Source organism: Microtus pennsylvanicus, chromosome 5, assembly GCF_037038515.1.
Source record: "Microtus pennsylvanicus isolate mMicPen1 chromosome 5, mMicPen1.hap1, whole genome shotgun sequence".
NCBI lineage: Eukaryota > Metazoa > Chordata > Mammalia > Rodentia > Cricetidae > Microtus > Microtus pennsylvanicus.
In genome coordinates this window covers 93,357,218-93,373,887 of record NC_134583.1, presented here as the reverse complement: position 1 = coordinate 93,373,887, position 16,670 = coordinate 93,357,218, and the positions used below count along the sequence as shown (strand labels likewise).

General features: G+C 41.6%; 1 protein-coding gene across 1 annotated transcript; it reads left to right on the top strand.

Annotated features, from left to right (window-relative positions):
• Window positions 1-2,800: 2,800 nt before the first annotated feature.
• On the top strand, window positions 2,801-13,186 carry LOC142850669 (membrane-spanning 4-domains subfamily A member 5-like). The gene is made up of 5 exons (XM_075974598.1): window positions 2,801-2,950; window positions 6,167-6,295; window positions 8,134-8,190; window positions 9,326-9,478; window positions 13,100-13,186. Exons 1-5 carry the CDS (start codon window positions 2,801-2,803, stop codon window positions 13,184-13,186), a joined length of 576 nt encoding a protein of 191 aa, XP_075830713.1.
• Window positions 13,187-16,670: the final 3,484 nt, after the last annotated feature.

Here is a 16,670-nt window from a genome sequence, read left to right as displayed (position 1 = left end):
CACTAAGACAAAAGGTTTAATGAAGAACATTAAGGCCTAAAAGATAGTATCCAGTAATTCATAAACCACTTTAAGATTAGAGGGCCTTCCAGCTAAGACTCCTGACAGCAGTGGACGTATAGCCTGAAGTGGCCATCCCTGTGATCGGATTAGTGACTACCCAGGTTGTCATCAGAAAGCTTTATTCAGTGACTGATGGAGGCAGGTTCAGAGACCCATTGCCAAACATTGGGCCCAGCTCAGGGAGTACTGCTGAGGAGAGGAAGGAGGGATTGTAGGAACCTGAGTGTCAGGAACATCACAGAAGAACACAGAGAAACAGCTAGCCTGGCTCATGGGAACTCAAGAGTCTGAACCAACAACCAGGGAGCCCTCATGGGACTGATGTAGACCCTCTGCATATATGTGACAGTTGTATAGCTTGGTCTATTTGTGGGACTCCTGGCAATAGGAGCAGGGGCTGAACCTGGTGCTTTGGCTGGCTCTTGGGAACCTCTTCCTCGTGCTGGATTGCCTTGCCCAGCCTGAATACAGGGGGAGGTGCTTGGTCTTCAGTAGCTTAGTGTGCAATGCTTTGTTGATGCCAGTGGGAGACATGCCCCTTTCTAAGAAAAAATACAGAAGAGGGATTGAGGGAGGTAGGAGGGGAAGAGAAGACAGAGGGGAGGCTGATGTTGGGATGCAAAATAAATAAATTTTGAAAAGATTAGAGGGCCTTTCCTGAAAAGATGAGGTTTTATAATGTCAGAAAATAAGATATGTGAGGCTATGTAAAGCTTTTCAAGGCTGAGCTCACACACCATCCATGTGGGAACAAACCTGAAATGTCTAATAGCAAACAACTGGCTGCAGTGCAGAACTACGGGACAGTGCCATCCTCACAGCTCACGTGATTCTGTCAAGGTTCCTAAAGTTAAGATCATAGATACATATTCAGCTGGTAAAGAAGCAGCCAAAATGAACTACTGAAATAAAGTGAGACAAAATATTTGACCATCATGGTTAGAACAGAAACGATAAAAGAAGTAATGCTGACTGATAGTACTTTTATTTATTTTTACTAAAATTTACTTACATATCAGAACATAATTCACACAAAATAGATGTATTATATCATCATCACTCTAAATAAGACATGTTTCAATAAATAAACTAATATGAATTTAGAAGCTAATGGATAACTTTATCTTGATCTTAGAACTAGTAAATAAACTTATTGGAGCATGAGACACAGAAAAAGTCATTGGAAACATGGAAACATATAAAATTCTTAAAAATTAAATATTTAATTTAACTCTTTAAAAAGGGTTTAGGGTTAATTCTGAATTTTCATGCTCCAAGGATGAATCTTGTGTTGCATCATGAGAAAGGATGTGGATAAATTAAAACATAATGAACAATTAATCATTTATCCACTTATCAGGCAGTTATGAGAATGTTACCATGCGTGGGAGGAAAATGGCCCACAGCAAAGCTAAAACATGAGCAATGAAGTGCACATAGCCCATTGCAATGGGGCATTACATCGACCCAAAGATTCCTGAACTCAAAGGACCTGATGGTTTTCATGAAGGCTGACCATCAGCAGGAATCTATGTCCATTTAAGGTGCACGTGAGGAAGGTACACTCAAAACAAACTGTGCCCTATGGACGTAACCTTCAGCTCTCAAGATGCTGGACTTGACAGAAAACTCAGTGAAGGAAGGTTTGAAATCAACAGAAAGAGAGTGCACAGCAGTGCTGCACAGCTAGCTGGCGTTAGTAGTTAATAGTTAATAGCACTCTTACAGGGACCCACACTGGGCTGCTCAAAACCACCCTGAGTTAAAGCTCTAGGAACTGTGCCAACCTCTTCTGACCACCACAAATGCCTGCACACATATGCACATCACATAAACACACACACATGCACACACACACATGCATGCGTGCACCTTTTGCTCATTTATGTCCTTGCAGCTTGACAGACAAGACCCAGTAATGAAGTCGTCTGTTCCTTTATCACTTGAGTCTAAACTGCCTACAGAATTTGCCAAGGCCAATGGGACACTAGTAAATGACTCAGCAGATGTCTGAGGAGCATTGTTGTCCTGGAAACAAAACAAAAGCCTGAACTCTGAGATGTGTGACTAATGCTCTCCCCTCTCCTCTAACTACACGATCCATTAGCGGGCCACAGATGTGGGACAAAACTTGGCAGGGCTTTATAGAACAGTACCAGCTGGAGAAATCAGCAATGTACATGGCAGAGTGCCCAAAAATATAAAACTGCAGTTCTTTGAAGTCACTATGCTTTGGGGTAATTTATAACATAAAGCTACAAAAGTGAGGTGGCAAAAAATATCTTCTAAGCGAGAAGCAACATGAATAAGGTGTGTGTTTTTTTAAAAAAAATATGGATAGTTCTAAGGCCTGAGAGATTTTGTCCTCTCTGCATCAAAATGGAAACACTGGAAACTTGGGATCTAAAAGATTTCCCAGGTTAATATACGTATGCGGTAATTGTAAGAACAGAGGACTATGTGACTTGCCCAAGGACACAGTGTCTACTGACAAACCAAGACCACTAGTCAGCTTCTCCAATGCAATACACGGACGTGGGCACTTTAATTCATAGCTTTGGGCTCTTGGCCATTCCTGAGATTCTATGACTCTGTGACTTTATGGTTCTATGGTTCTAAGCCAGAGGGCAATAATGCCAGTGCCCTAGAGAGCCTCAGTACAGGAAACAAACATGGTCTAAATGGGATGACCAGCTACATCCTTCCCTTCCACTTAAAAAAGACCAGCTACACTATCATGGATTCAAACAATAAGAATAGTCCCATGTTCCTGGTATTTCCTCCAGAGGTCATCAGTCCAGAACAACAAACAACTCTTACAGCCTCAGTCTATAATGTCCAAAACCGAGTGCAGAAAGTCCTTATTAGAAAACTGAAGGTCTTGGGGGTAAGTAAAATTTGTCCCTATGTATATTCTATACAGGGCGGGGTGGGTAAGAACTATCTGAGCACACATTCTTCAACAAGGATGAACTCCAACTTTCATTTCCACTCCAATTATGAAGTAAGCACTGTGCTTCTGTATAAATTGTGCACACGATTCTGTGAACAGGAAAACACAAGATGAATAAATTCAGTGTTCCTGGACTCTTAAAAACCATAACCGCCAAACTAACAAGCTTTGAGATTTTTCTAGTCAATTTCAAAAATAAAAAAAAAGTTGCAATCAAGTAGAAGCTAGGCCAGATTCCCTATGAGGCATACTGCAACACATGCTTTTATACCTTCTCATGCAAGCCCAGAAATGGGATGCTCAAGAAGAGAGAAGGTCAGAGAAGGAGAGAAAGGAAAGACATACCTTCATTGAGGTAGTCGTTAAGGGACCAGCAAGAAATATGGCACTAAAGAAATTTCCAGGATCCACAAGGATGACCCAGCTATGTCTTTAAGCATCAGTGGAGAGGATGCCTAAACTGGCCTTCCCCTGTAATCAAATTGATGAATACCTTAATTGTCATCATAGAACCTTCAACCAGAAACTGATAGAAGCCGATACAGAGATCTAAGTGAAGCACTGAGCCTAGCTTCTGGAGATCAGTCCAAGAGAAGAAAGAGCAATAATATGAGCAAAGGGGTCAAAACTATGATGGTGATACCCACAGAAACAGCTGACCTGAGCTAGTGAGAGCTCACTGACTCAGGACTGATAGTGGGGAACCTGCATAGGACCAAACTAGGCCCACTGGATGTGGGGAACAGTTGTGAGGCTTTGGCACTCTGTGGGGTCACTGGCAGTGGGACCAGGATTTATTCCTAGTATTTTAACTGGCATTTTGGAGTCCATTCTTTTTGGGAGGGATACCTTGCTCAGCCTAAATATAGGGAGGAGGGCCTTGGTCCTGCCTGGAAGTAGTATGTCAGACTTTGTTGACTCCTCATGGGAAGCCTGACCCTTTCTGAAGAATAGATGGGGAGGTGGGGGGAAGGAAGGGTGGGAGAAAGGGAGAGAGTGGGAATAGGTATAGCTATGTTAAATGAGAAGATTGTATTTGAAAAAGAAAATAAATAAAAACAATCTTCTGATTTTGACAGTGTTGCTGACCACTTGCCCTTGGATAATCAATTCACAGGGTGGGGCTGGAGCATAGGAAAGATGAATCCTCCCTTTCTCAGAAGTCTTTAGTTGCCTGTAGTTCTCTGTCCACAGATGGAGTCCTGGCAAACATTAATTTCTCCATCAATCATCTCCTTCATTCTACAAATACTAATTTTATTTACCAAACCTTTCTTAAGAAAATGGGAAAGTGAGAGGTAGAGAGGTATGCTTGAGGTTATAATGTCACCCATATCTTTGAGAATATTTTGTCCTTTGAACTCCAGTCTCCCATAATGGAAAATAGAAAGTAGACTTTTTCAGGGAAAAGAAAAGAAGGAAATAAGAAAGATCATCCTATAGCAAGTGGAAGACCACTAGTGCAATCTGCTTCAGTCTTTCTTCAAATACAATGGAATCCGATTTTGAATGAAATCACTTATATTACTTTAACAAAAGTGGAATTAGGTGCAAGCATCTATGTTAGTTGCTGTATTCACAGAAATAAATACAAGCTAGTTTTTCCTCACTGAGGAAAATGAGGTGTCATTCAAACATAAAAATAGCATGAATATACTGAGAACTGTATTTCAATGGAGTATCTAATAAGAGTAAAAACAGTGACAGTGGCAATGGGAGCCCAGAGCTGGGACAATTAAAAGAGGATGAATACAACTCACAATGAATTGGACATTTAATGCAGATTCTGAAGAAATGATGGAATTCCAACAAATAGAAATGAAAGAAGAAAAGAGAAGCATACTAGATGCAGAAAGCATTGGAAAGTGATGCCCAGGAAGCAAAGGGAAGGGGGTGGTGGAGGAGAGCTGGGAAGGGTCAATCTGGGCTTAAAAGATTTAAGAAGACTAAGAATAAAAAGACTCGACCTGCCTGATAAATTAGTCATGTTTTAGCCACGTAGTATAATAGACCCAGTAATGAAGGTCTGTGATACAAGAAGAGGGTAACAAGCCAAGAGGAAGCATAAAGAATCTCATTTTCATATTAAGTGAAAGAAGTCAATGAGTGCCCTGGGTGAGGGACGGACAATGGAAGAATATCTCTGTATATCCACCAACACGTGGAAAAACAAAGTTATGAAATAAGCATCCCGATTTTGCCTACAGCAGGATGATGGGATACAAATCAAATATGTATGATTTTGTAATTCCTTTGTCAGGCTGCTATTTATATTTCACCTGTATCCATTCATTTGTGTGCAGAGATGGTCATATGTATGCCACAGCACACGTGTGGAGGTCAGAGTGCACTCTCTCCTTCCACCATCTGGGTTTCAGGGATCGAGCTCTGCTTGTCAGGCTTGGTGTCAGGCTGAAGTATGCATGATTTCACAACTAGAGATAATAGGAAAGTTAGCTACTTTGGGATTGTGGCACTCAGGGAAGTTGAAAAAAATAGGTGAACTGATGACCCCAAGCCTAAAAGGACGACAGCATCAACAACAAAGAAGTCAGAAAACCAGGCTTAAAAAAGGAAAGTGAGCCCATCTGAGGACATATGGATTGAGTTGGTATTGGGACATTTAAGAGGGACAGACATCCAGATATGACAAAAATGCCTACCATACCTCTTAGGATTCGGCCACCAAAAATTGGTACTGCAGCAAAAGACCTCACCCAGATTGAGGCAGTAAAGTGCAAAGCTCATAAACGACAAAAAGCCCCTGGGTCATACACCTTCTGTCCTTTCTGTCATTCTCACCAGGCTTCTCTAGCACCCACAGACCCCCTGCCTAGCATTAACAGTAGGTTGAGAATATGCCTTACGAGCATAGGCCTGGGGATGCAACCCTGCTTCAAAAGGCTCAGAGGATCACTCACCTCCAAACGGATTTTCCTGAGTAGCCCCTTGGTTGGCCAAGCTGGTTCCATAATTTAAATTCAAATCAGATGGAGGGATTAACAAAACATCAAGGAATATTATAAGGGGACGTCCATTATCCTTCCCTAGATTATAAAGAGGGTGACGGCCAAATCCATAACTAAAGATTTAAGTAGAATGGACGCCACCATTGTGCCTCTTCTGAGCTCACTTTCCCCTCTTTTGCAGACAACCCAGATCCTGTGTGGAATCATGAACTTTTCATTTGGAGTTGTTTTCCTTTTCACCTTGGTAAACCCATATCCAAGGTTTCCTTTTATATTTATCTCAGGATATCCATTTTGGGGCTCTGCTTTGGTGAGTACAGTGCATTTAGTTCAATTTAAAGGCATATCAACCAGGCAAGGTGTTAGTGAATGAATTCTTAGTTATGAAGCAAGACAGACTTGGGTATATAATTCTGTAGAAGATGTCACAAAGGCATAAATAACCTCATTGCAATTACGTTTATCCTCCTTTGAATCACCAGATTGATGGTAGCCCATCTTTGTTTTTGTTTGTTTGCTTGGTTGGTTGGTTTTTCGAGACAGGGTTTCTCTGTGGTTTTGGAGCCTGTCCTGGAACTAGCTCTTGTAGACCAGGCTGGTCTCGAACTCACACAGATCCGCCTGCCTCTGCCTCCCGAGTGCTGGGATTAAAGGCGTGTGCCACCACCGCCCGGCGGTAGCCCATCTTTGGGTCTTGAAATTTTGAGAGAATATTTCTCTGGGTTTTATGGTTGTTTATTGGTCCATTAATTCATCCAAAATTTCTTGCAACACATGATAAACTGTTTTTATAGAGCAAGACAATAAGGATTCAAATTTTAGGACATTGATTATCCTCCAATGGACATTCAGTCTAATAAGAAACAAACCATGCCAAGAGATCAGTGTACTTCTTACACCTTTGTGGTGTTGCTTCTGATGTTGATAAGCAAGCAGTTTGCTCTGCAGAAAGTGAAGAAGCAGGGACAGGGACAGCTCCTGGATGTGCCTTCTGAGCCATGCAGAGATGTTTACTTAATCACACATAGTCCACATTAATTTAGCACCTTCTTAGCATCAGAGAAGGGGCAGGGTGCGGGATTCAGTAGAAGGCAGTCCCTGGCCACAAGTCCTCATACCACAGGCTATGACAAGTATTTGACAAGGACACAGAAGCTGCTTCCAAAGGAAAGATATCTAAGTGTAAAGGGAACTTTTCAGTCATTTCCAGCAAGACCAGGGCTTAAAGAATGAAGGGTTGTTTACTTGGGTGAAAAAAGTGTATACAAAGAGTGGGAACAGGGCAGTGTCTGGATATAAAGGCAGGGAGGTCTCGTTGTCTGTCTGACGGTCTGGGAGAGCATCCACTACAAATGGGGCTGGAACACGGGGCTGAAAATTTAAACATAGCTGGGGCCAAGCTCAGATTTTAAGTTTCCACTAAGCAACGAGGCTCCCATACTTGATCGACCTCCATAAAAATTGGTGTGTGTGATTTCTTCCTTCCTTTCTTCCTCCCTTCCTTTTTCCTTCCTTTCTCTACTTTCCTTCCTTTCTTCTCTCCTTCCTTTCTTTACTTTTCTTCCTTCCTTTTTTCTTCTTTTTTTTCCTTCCTTCCTTCTTTCCTTCTTTTCTTCCTTCCTTTCTTCCTCCCTTCTTTTCTTCTTTCCTTCCTTCTTTCCTTTCTTCCTTCCTTTCCTTTTTCTTTTCTTTTTTTCACCAGTCTGTTGACCAAAACTGTACCCAGTGTTCCCATCCAACAGAACACACTGGTTGGACTCTAATGACTATATGACCTTAGTGTTCCTAAAATGATGACACTGATGTCATTTGGAAACTGAGTCATGATATCACTAACAGGAAATGGATTAGGAAATTGAAAGTCCAGTGAGGTAAAAACAGCCTCTTCTTCACACAGGTGGCTCAGACTAAAGCAGACCTAGCCCTTTTGTTCTCTCTGGACAGAGGTAGCTCACAAAGGACATGACTCTTTTTCGTCCTCTGTTCTGTGGACAGAGGTGGCTCACCCTCCTCACTTCCCTGGTGTTTCTGTGACCTTAGGAGAGAGGCATAAGGAAGAAGTGGACAGAGACATGACCTGAGAAACACTCCACATCAGCTTACCATGTCCATCATGGAGATACTTTTTATCTGTTTGTTTGTTTGTAGTTCATTAACTCTGGAGCATTTCTGATTGCACTAAAAAGAAAAACTACGGACTACATGGTGAGTTCTATTTCTGCCTTGTAAAAATTATAATTACTACATACTTTGCCTGGCTCTGAAAGTCATCATAGAGTCAGAAGTCATTAGCTATCAGGAGACTTTTCCAGGTTATTATGTTTGAGTTTCATGTTCTACTTAAGGACACTGAGGCACGGACCAGTCCAATTATTGTCTATGATCTTAGGTTTTATGCAGATTGGGTCTCAGATCTCTAGTCATTCATTCTCTTCCATAAGTAGTTTTGGAGTCTACTGCAGACTAGATGCTTTACCAGGCCATAGTCTGACTCACAGGAACAGCATGATGTAGACAACCTAATTAAATCATAAACAGACTCCAGAGGTAAAGAATATGTTGCTGGTCTATGTAAATTTGTAGATATAGAGTATTCTATCTCACTCAAAGCAACAAAGACATTAGATAGTGATAAGTCAGTAAGTCATTTGAATCAAAGAACATCCTAACATTTTGTAATTTTAAAATATGTTTACATTTATTTATTAGGTATTGTATGGGGTGCTTGTTCACGCCACAGTGTACCCATGGCTGTCCCAGTGTACCTGGGGCAGTCACACAAATGTACCCATGGTAGTCAGTCCTCACGAAAGTCACAGTGTATCGGTGGCAGTCATGGTGTATCTGTGGAAGTCACAATGTACCTGCGGAAGTCAGAAGACAGCTTGTAGGAGCTGGTTCTCTCCTTCTACCATGTGGGTCCCAGGCATGGAACCCAGGTTGTCAGGTGGCAAGTTCATTTATCTGCTGAGTCATCTCACCAGACCCAAAAGTTTGTAATTTTCGGAAGATACCAGTGACAAAGTAATGAGTACAGTGTTGGGTTAAATACAGTCTTAAATGAACATTTAAACAGGCCACAGCCACCTCTATTTGAATGGAAGTTAACCCAGGCACAGAATTTAAGAGATGGAGAGGGGATCAAAGGTTAGCTGACTTCTCTCATCCACTGTGGATGAATGCCCGAAGACTATTATGAGCTGCAAAGGTTTTAAATGATCACATGGTGGTTTCTTGGTGTTGGGACTAATCTAGCTCTCCAGTATTCACCCATCCCCACTGCTCTGTCTGTGGCACAAGGTAGGCCTGAGTCTTGTGTTCCGTTCTGATTCTATTGCAGATAAAAATCAGCCAGGTGATGAATTTACTCAGTGCCCTGGGAGCAACAGCTGGAATCGTTCTCCTCATATTTGGTTTCCTTCTAGATGGACAGTTCATCTGTGGCTATTCTCCAGATGCTAGTCAGTGTGGTGTTATTACCACTCTGTTCATTGTAAGTCCCCTGCGCCATTTCTAGAATGAGAAGAGATGGTTTAAACAAAAGGCTAGCACCCAGCACCATCCAGACAGTATTGTGGACATGTGTACATTTCTCTGTACTCAAGACATTCAAGAGTCCACTGGACCAAACCAACATTTTGTCAGGCATTGTGGAGTATAACAATAAACACTCAATAACTTATAAAGCGTATAAAGCATGCACGCAAAATAAGTATAATATATATAGAAAATGATACTAAAAGATAGAGGCTTAGTTGTATGCTTGTGGTTCAAAGTTTCCAATATACATTATAATTTTGTCTATGGTTTTTATTTGATTTTAATGTTTAGATTATATTTCTGATAAAGTACGGTAAACTGAAAATAAACATTTCTGCTCTGCCCAAAATACAACAATAATTAGTGTAAAATAATGTAAAAGATATGAATGAATCTATATAGAAATAAAGTGATTGTCAAGTAGTTAAAGACTGTTAACATGAGTATCTTCATGGTGGAGTGCACACTTAATTGAGATGAGGCAATAGCTTTAATCCAAATGCCACCAAAAAAAATTATTGAAGAAGTTCAAAACTACCTGAGAGAATGGGGTTCATGTAAAAAGAGAGCTGTTCTAAGACAGTGTTTGGTGTGATTGAGTATAATAGGACCCCCAAAATCAGATAAGGGGATCATATAAGAGGAAACTGGTTGGTCATGCTGAGCAGAACTTTCCAAATCAATCCTCTGAAAACAAAGTGCTACCTATAAAACAAATAAAACAAAACTCACTCAAAGACATTTAAAAGCCTTAAAGGTTTGCTATTTGCAAACTATAAGTTTGTAGAAGAAAAGCTTAGGACTTGGAATTTCTAAACAGAACGTTAAAGAACACCCAAGCTGCTTATGTGTCACAGCTGTGGGTCAGTGTTGGCCTTCTGAAATCTAATTCTGAGAGCAAGGTGAAGGGCCAGTGTCCACTCAAGGTAGGTCTACAGTGTCCTGGGCCCTCAATAGGCTTCTTAATCTTCAAGTAAGGATAAAACAAAGGGCCCTGCCCAATGTGGTACAGAGGACTGATTGGACAGAGTAAATAGAGAAGAAAACAAACTCAAGAAACTGTATCCACAAACCAAACATCTGACTTCTTCCCATGCCTCAGCCCCATCCCCACCCCCTGAGATATTTAACTTTCAGTAGACACCAACTGGGTGATCCAAGAATGCTCACAACTTGAACTGAATCTTGCCAACGCTAAAGGATATATGGGGCTAGATGACCAATAGCTTCTAGAAGTCCCTCTAACTTTTTCCAACCCAAACTGAAAACATGTATAAAAAGAAATGACTCTATAGATGGCAGCTAACAGGAACAAGATACACTGCGCTCCTATGCCAATAATACAGTCTAATCATCACTCTTTGTGATGATTTTCAACAAGATAATATATACATATATATAATACTAGATATAATGTGTTTCTATCTATATAACATATAGATATGTTCAGAGAAGATTATATTGCAGCATTACTAAACCACCACCGTCACTGCCACACCTCACATAGTCTCAAACAACAGTCCTTAAGAAATTCCAAAGTAAATGTTCTACAAGATATGATACAGCTCATAGGCAGCTCCAACTCCTTGAGCTTAGCAACTGCGTGTTCTTCATTAAAGATTACTGGAGCAAAAGTGTCCTCCTTCAAAGTGCCAGCGGCCATTAACTGTGACTTTCTTATCTTTCTATTTTCCCCATGCTAGTTTAAGGTTTAAGATAACTAATAGAGCCGGGCGGTGGTGGCGCATGCCATTAATCCCAGCACTCGGGAGGCAGAGGCAGGCGGATCTCTGTGAGTTCAAGGCCAGCCTGGTCTACAAGAGCTAGTTCCAGGACAGGCTCCAAAAGCTACAGAGAAACCCTGTCTCAAAAAAAAAAGATAACTAATAGACAACCTTACTAACATGACAACACTGTGACAGTGTCTGGATGATATGTGTTCTGTAAGACTGAAATTAACCAGACCCAAACACCAAAAACACATGACGACAACTCCAGACCTATATTTCTTATAAATATAGCTGTAAAAGTCCCCAGTTAAATACAAGCATGTCGAATCTAGTGATGTATACACAGGATCACCAACTACAACTACAACCAGGTTTCATGTGTCCCAAGAATGGAATGTATATTTAAAGAAATCTATATATTTATTGTACCATATCAGCAAAACACTAGATGAAATCCACATGATATTTGAGTGGACATAGAAAATAAAACATTTGACTGAATTCATCGTCAAATGACAAAAACACTCAACAAGCCGTGAGTAGAGGAAGAACTTCCTCAATTTGATTAAGTCATGTATAAAATTCCTCAACTAGCTTTCTCCCTATCAAAAGCCTGGAAATGTATTAATTGATGCATTCAGCATCCAGCAGGATTCAATCAGAAGGTCCCAGGCTGCAGCCAAGGAGTAATGAGGAGGTAGGATGGCAAGCAGAGACGTGATGTAAAGATGCATCATCATCTGAGATGTTAGAGTGGGAGACAACATCCACTTACATAAACGGTACCCAGCTTCAGCCCAGTGTCGATCTCCACTGCAAACAAACCACCTATATATAAACATGCGTTACAAGAACACTGCTGCGGCATTGTTCAAAGTAAAACAAACAAACAGCGAAGAGAACAAAAAAAGAAGGAAATATATCAGCTCCTGTCACAGAGGAGTAAAGTATTGAAATACTTTACACCATGACACATTGGATCACTGTTAAAATAAACCAGGGGATCTTAAATAGTTATTCAAGCTATCATAAAAATACAATAGACAAATACAGCATAGAATAGACTGCCAATAACGTGAGCCTTTGCAATGGCAACAGAAGGATCCAGTCTTGGAAGAGGGCAGGCTTTGACCAGCTCTGTGCCAGGGTCCAGCCTGTGAATTCCTGACCAAGTGTGTAGGGCTATGTGTGCTCTTAGCCGGCATGGTACCATCTACTTTAAAAGTTTTCTGTAGCTGGGTGGTGGTGGCACACACCTTTAATCCAGCACTTGGGAGGCAGAGGCAGGCGGATCTCCATGAGTCTGAGGCCAACCTGGTCTACAGAGCAAGTTCCAGGACAAGCGCCAAAGCTACAGAAAACCCTGTCTTGAAAAACAAAACCAAACAAAATTTTCTATAGCAATTAGAAAGGACTGAGTGGTGTTTCTAGTCTAGCTTTCTCTCCGTGTCTGCTTTTCTGTGTGCTGCTCTTTTTCTGGGGCAGTAGTTTTCCCTTTCCCCCCTGTTTTCCTTGCCTTTTCTATTTTTGTCTCTACCATTTCCTATCTCTTGGATTTCTTCTGTCTTTGTCCTTCAAGAGACTACTTTTCTGATATGCACTCCTCTTTGGATGCTGCGTCTATAAAATGGAAAATTACCTGCATATCATTTAGCAAACATTCTGTTTGATTTTTCTTAAAGAAAATAATGCTCTCCTGTGCCATGCTAGTACAGCTTATGTTCCCATTATCCTTCACTAAGTTGAGAGAGGAGGGTTTATTGTGTAGTTTCAACTGCTTCATTGTGATCAGAAAAGCCACCTCTGTCCTAATGTCCTGACTCCACTGTTTGCTTCTGTTGCAGGGGATCTTGGCTATGCTGATGATCTTCAGCATTACCGAGCTGCTCATCTCCCTCTTTTTCTCAACTTTGTGGTACACCAGAGAATAACTTGGGGAATGCTGTTCTTGAATAGCACTGTGCAAATAAAGATGCAAAGCAATACATCTCAGAGGATAGTAGGCTCATGAGAAAGAGCCAAGACACATACATACTTAAAACTCACAGTTTTGAAGCAAAAAAGGTTGGGGGTGACTCAAGGGGGACCATTTTGGGTGATGAAATCCATCCTGTACCCTTGGAAGGCCACTTCCTCACCCAACAGAACACTCACTTTGGTGTGATCATCCTTCTTGCTCGTTGTGGCATGGCCACTCTATAAGATATGAACCGAAGTTCAAACTCGGGTGACCACGTCATCTGACTTCTCCACTCATGACAGTTTCCTGATAAGTCCCCCAAGAGACACCACACAAGGGCTCCTGCTCCATGAAGCGGGAAGATGAATTGAAAGGAAGAATGAGTTGATGAGAAAATTTAGCTTGAAGCCACAAGGCTGTCAATTGTTATGCGTCCAGCACCTGCAAGAGTGACTGCAGCATGCTGTTTCGTTTTTATTTTGAACTTGACACGGACTACAGTTAACTAGGAAGAGGAATGGTCGATTTGAGTAGTTGCCCAGATAAAACGACCTGTGGTCATGTTTGGGGCACTGTGAGAGGCGATATCTCCCGCAGGTGGGGGGAGCTGTAGAGATGGGTCAGAGAGCAGAGAAAGCAGTATTCCTCCATGATTTCTGCTTCCGATTCCTGCTTTGAGTCTCAGACCTGACGTATAAGCCAAACAGAACCCCCTTTCTCCTCTAAATTTCTTTCGGTTCTAGTATTTGCCATAGTAACAGAGAGAAGCAAATGAATGAATACTCAGTAATCAAGGATGACAAATACTGATGGAGCTACCATATCCCAGACTTTGTGTCAGACGGTACAGAGCTGCTCATCTGACCTCACAAAATACTGAGGCAAGTTTTGTTTCATCCAAACAAGGAAGCTGAAGCACGAAATGGATACGATTTTCTCAAGGTCACAAAGATTGCTGTGGTAAGTCACATCAATCCACAGCCCGAGAGGTGTCACTCCTTACCTACGGGTATCCATCTCTCAAGCTCTTTTTGGGTCTCTGAACCCCTTTATACCCTTCAAAGTTAAGAGCCATTACATGATGACAGAAATAATGTTTTCCCAAAACAAACTATATGTTTCAAAGTAATGTGAAGAATAGCACTGGTTTAATCCTCAAAACCCCTAAGAAAACAGTTCGCAGACTTGGCTGCACACTCACATCGTCTGAGGAACTTCCAGAAAGCTGAGTGCACCGTGGGCAAACACACATCACTTACATCAGCCTGTGGTAGGAGCCACTCAATAGTTTTCAGAGATTTACAGGTGATTCCAATGCAGAAGGGACTGCTTTAAGACATCATTGTGTGTGTGTGTGTGTGTGTGTGTGTGTGTGTGTGTGTGTGTGTGTGTGTGTGTTGGTGGGAGCAACTAGATACTCCCGATGACCCTTCCCTACAGTCCATCATGTCTCATGCTCTGTAACCTGTGGAATACACCAGTATGTTCTAGTGAAAGAGCTAAAGGGAGAGCTGGGAAGATGGCTCAAGTTAGGAGTATTCCCTGCTCTTGATTGCCAGCATCCACACTGGAGAGACCCGAGAACTGAAGTTCCAGGGTCTCTTACACCCTCTTCAGGTTCCCATGACACCTGTATGATTGCGGTGCACATATACCCATGCAGGCACATATACAAATAAAATATAAAACCATTTAATGTCCTCGTGTTTTTGAAAACGCTTTTGAACTCATGGATCCCAAAGAGGTCCTGAGGATGCAGGAAGATTTTCAGTCCTCACTCTGAGCACCACAGCACTGTACCTCACTGCCCTACGCTAACTGATAACACTAGCACTGAGACACTGCCCATGCCGTTTCAACCGTCGTGGCTGCCCATTAAGGAAGGTGTGCCTTCAGTCACAGCCATGAGAATGAAACTCAAAGCAGCCCACTGTTCTGAGAGCACAAAGGCATCTCATTTAAAACCAGGATTTGAATTAAGATTCCTAACTGCAAACCTCATAGTTCATGCTGCCCTGGGCACAGGAAGAACTCTATCCTGTTCAAATGAATAAACTTACAAGCTTCTTACATTTCAGCTCTAAGCTGGAAGGTGCATGTATGAGGGGGAGAGACAAAAGACCAAGGTTTTTATTTCCCACGGATTGAGGTACTGGTCCAAGAATATTTGGTAACTGCGTGAGTGATGTTCAAGCTCTAGAAATAGTTAAAGGAGAAACCTGACACATAAAGGTAAGGCCTTAGTAGACGAATTATTAGATGTTATTTTATCATGCACAAGTCATGTGACTTAAACAGAGGTTTTAAACACTATGGGCTTTAAATTCCAAGGCTAAAACTCAGTAACGCCTCCCTAATGCCTTGCTGTGAACCGTCAGCACGTGGAGCTTTTAAGTCTCTGAGTAAATGGTATAGGGGCTTATAATTAGGATTTTCTTGCTTTTAAAACATTAGTTTTATCAATTTCTAGCAGTGTGTCTAGGGGCTAATTTCTCCATTTCTGAGCCTTGGTTTCTTTCATCATAAAGCTATCATTTGATACTATGTTGTCAGACTTTCTACACAGGCAGAGCTTGGTATATGAATGGACATCTGATGAATGTTACTTTCCTATTAAAACTGGGAAACATTCCTTCAGAATACAAAGAACTATAAAAATGTTGAGTATCTGAACTTATATTGTAAGTACAACATTGGGATCTTCAGGCCTGTAGCCTGATTCGATCTCACTTCAATACTGAACCTCAGTACTGAGGAACCTGCTTCTCCCTTACCAATGCTCTGAAACAAAATCCCTCTGAAGGCAGTAACTGTGGGTGCCAGGGCTCTGTTGAGCAGCCAACAACAGGCCGTCACCTTACTTACTAATTCTGAGAAGCTTACTGGTCCTCACCTTCATGGGAGAAAAAGCCCAAGAGAGTCCTTAGGTCTTGTAACATTTCAGAAGCACAAGACTCAGAAAAGCGTAGCCCTGCTTTTAAAAGACATAGAGACCAACGGCTGAATAAGGAAATGACAAAATAATCATAGTGTAAAATGCAGTCTTGAGAAGAGGGAAGCACAGTACTGAGAGGTGGGGACTTGAGACTATGTGGGTCTGCAAAGGCTAACCAGGTAAGTTGTTTGTTCTACTTTTATGTACACTGTCAGACAGCATCTTTTCAAACTCAGAAGCATGGGATAATGACAAGATGATATTTCAAAGGAAAGATTTGTTAAGGGTGTAATAGCATCAACAAAATGTCAAACATAAAGCAGGAGAAAATGGAGATTCCAATGCGGTGTGGTTCACAAGTCCTACTTGTGGTGGGCATTTGAACACGCTCAGTCCAAACCAGCCGAGACAACTTGAGTTGAAGATATAACCTGAATTCGAGTCAGTTTGGGAGGATTCACATGGAGACAAGGCCATCTCACTGGCTAGAAAGACAAGAAGAATAAACATCCCAAGGCGA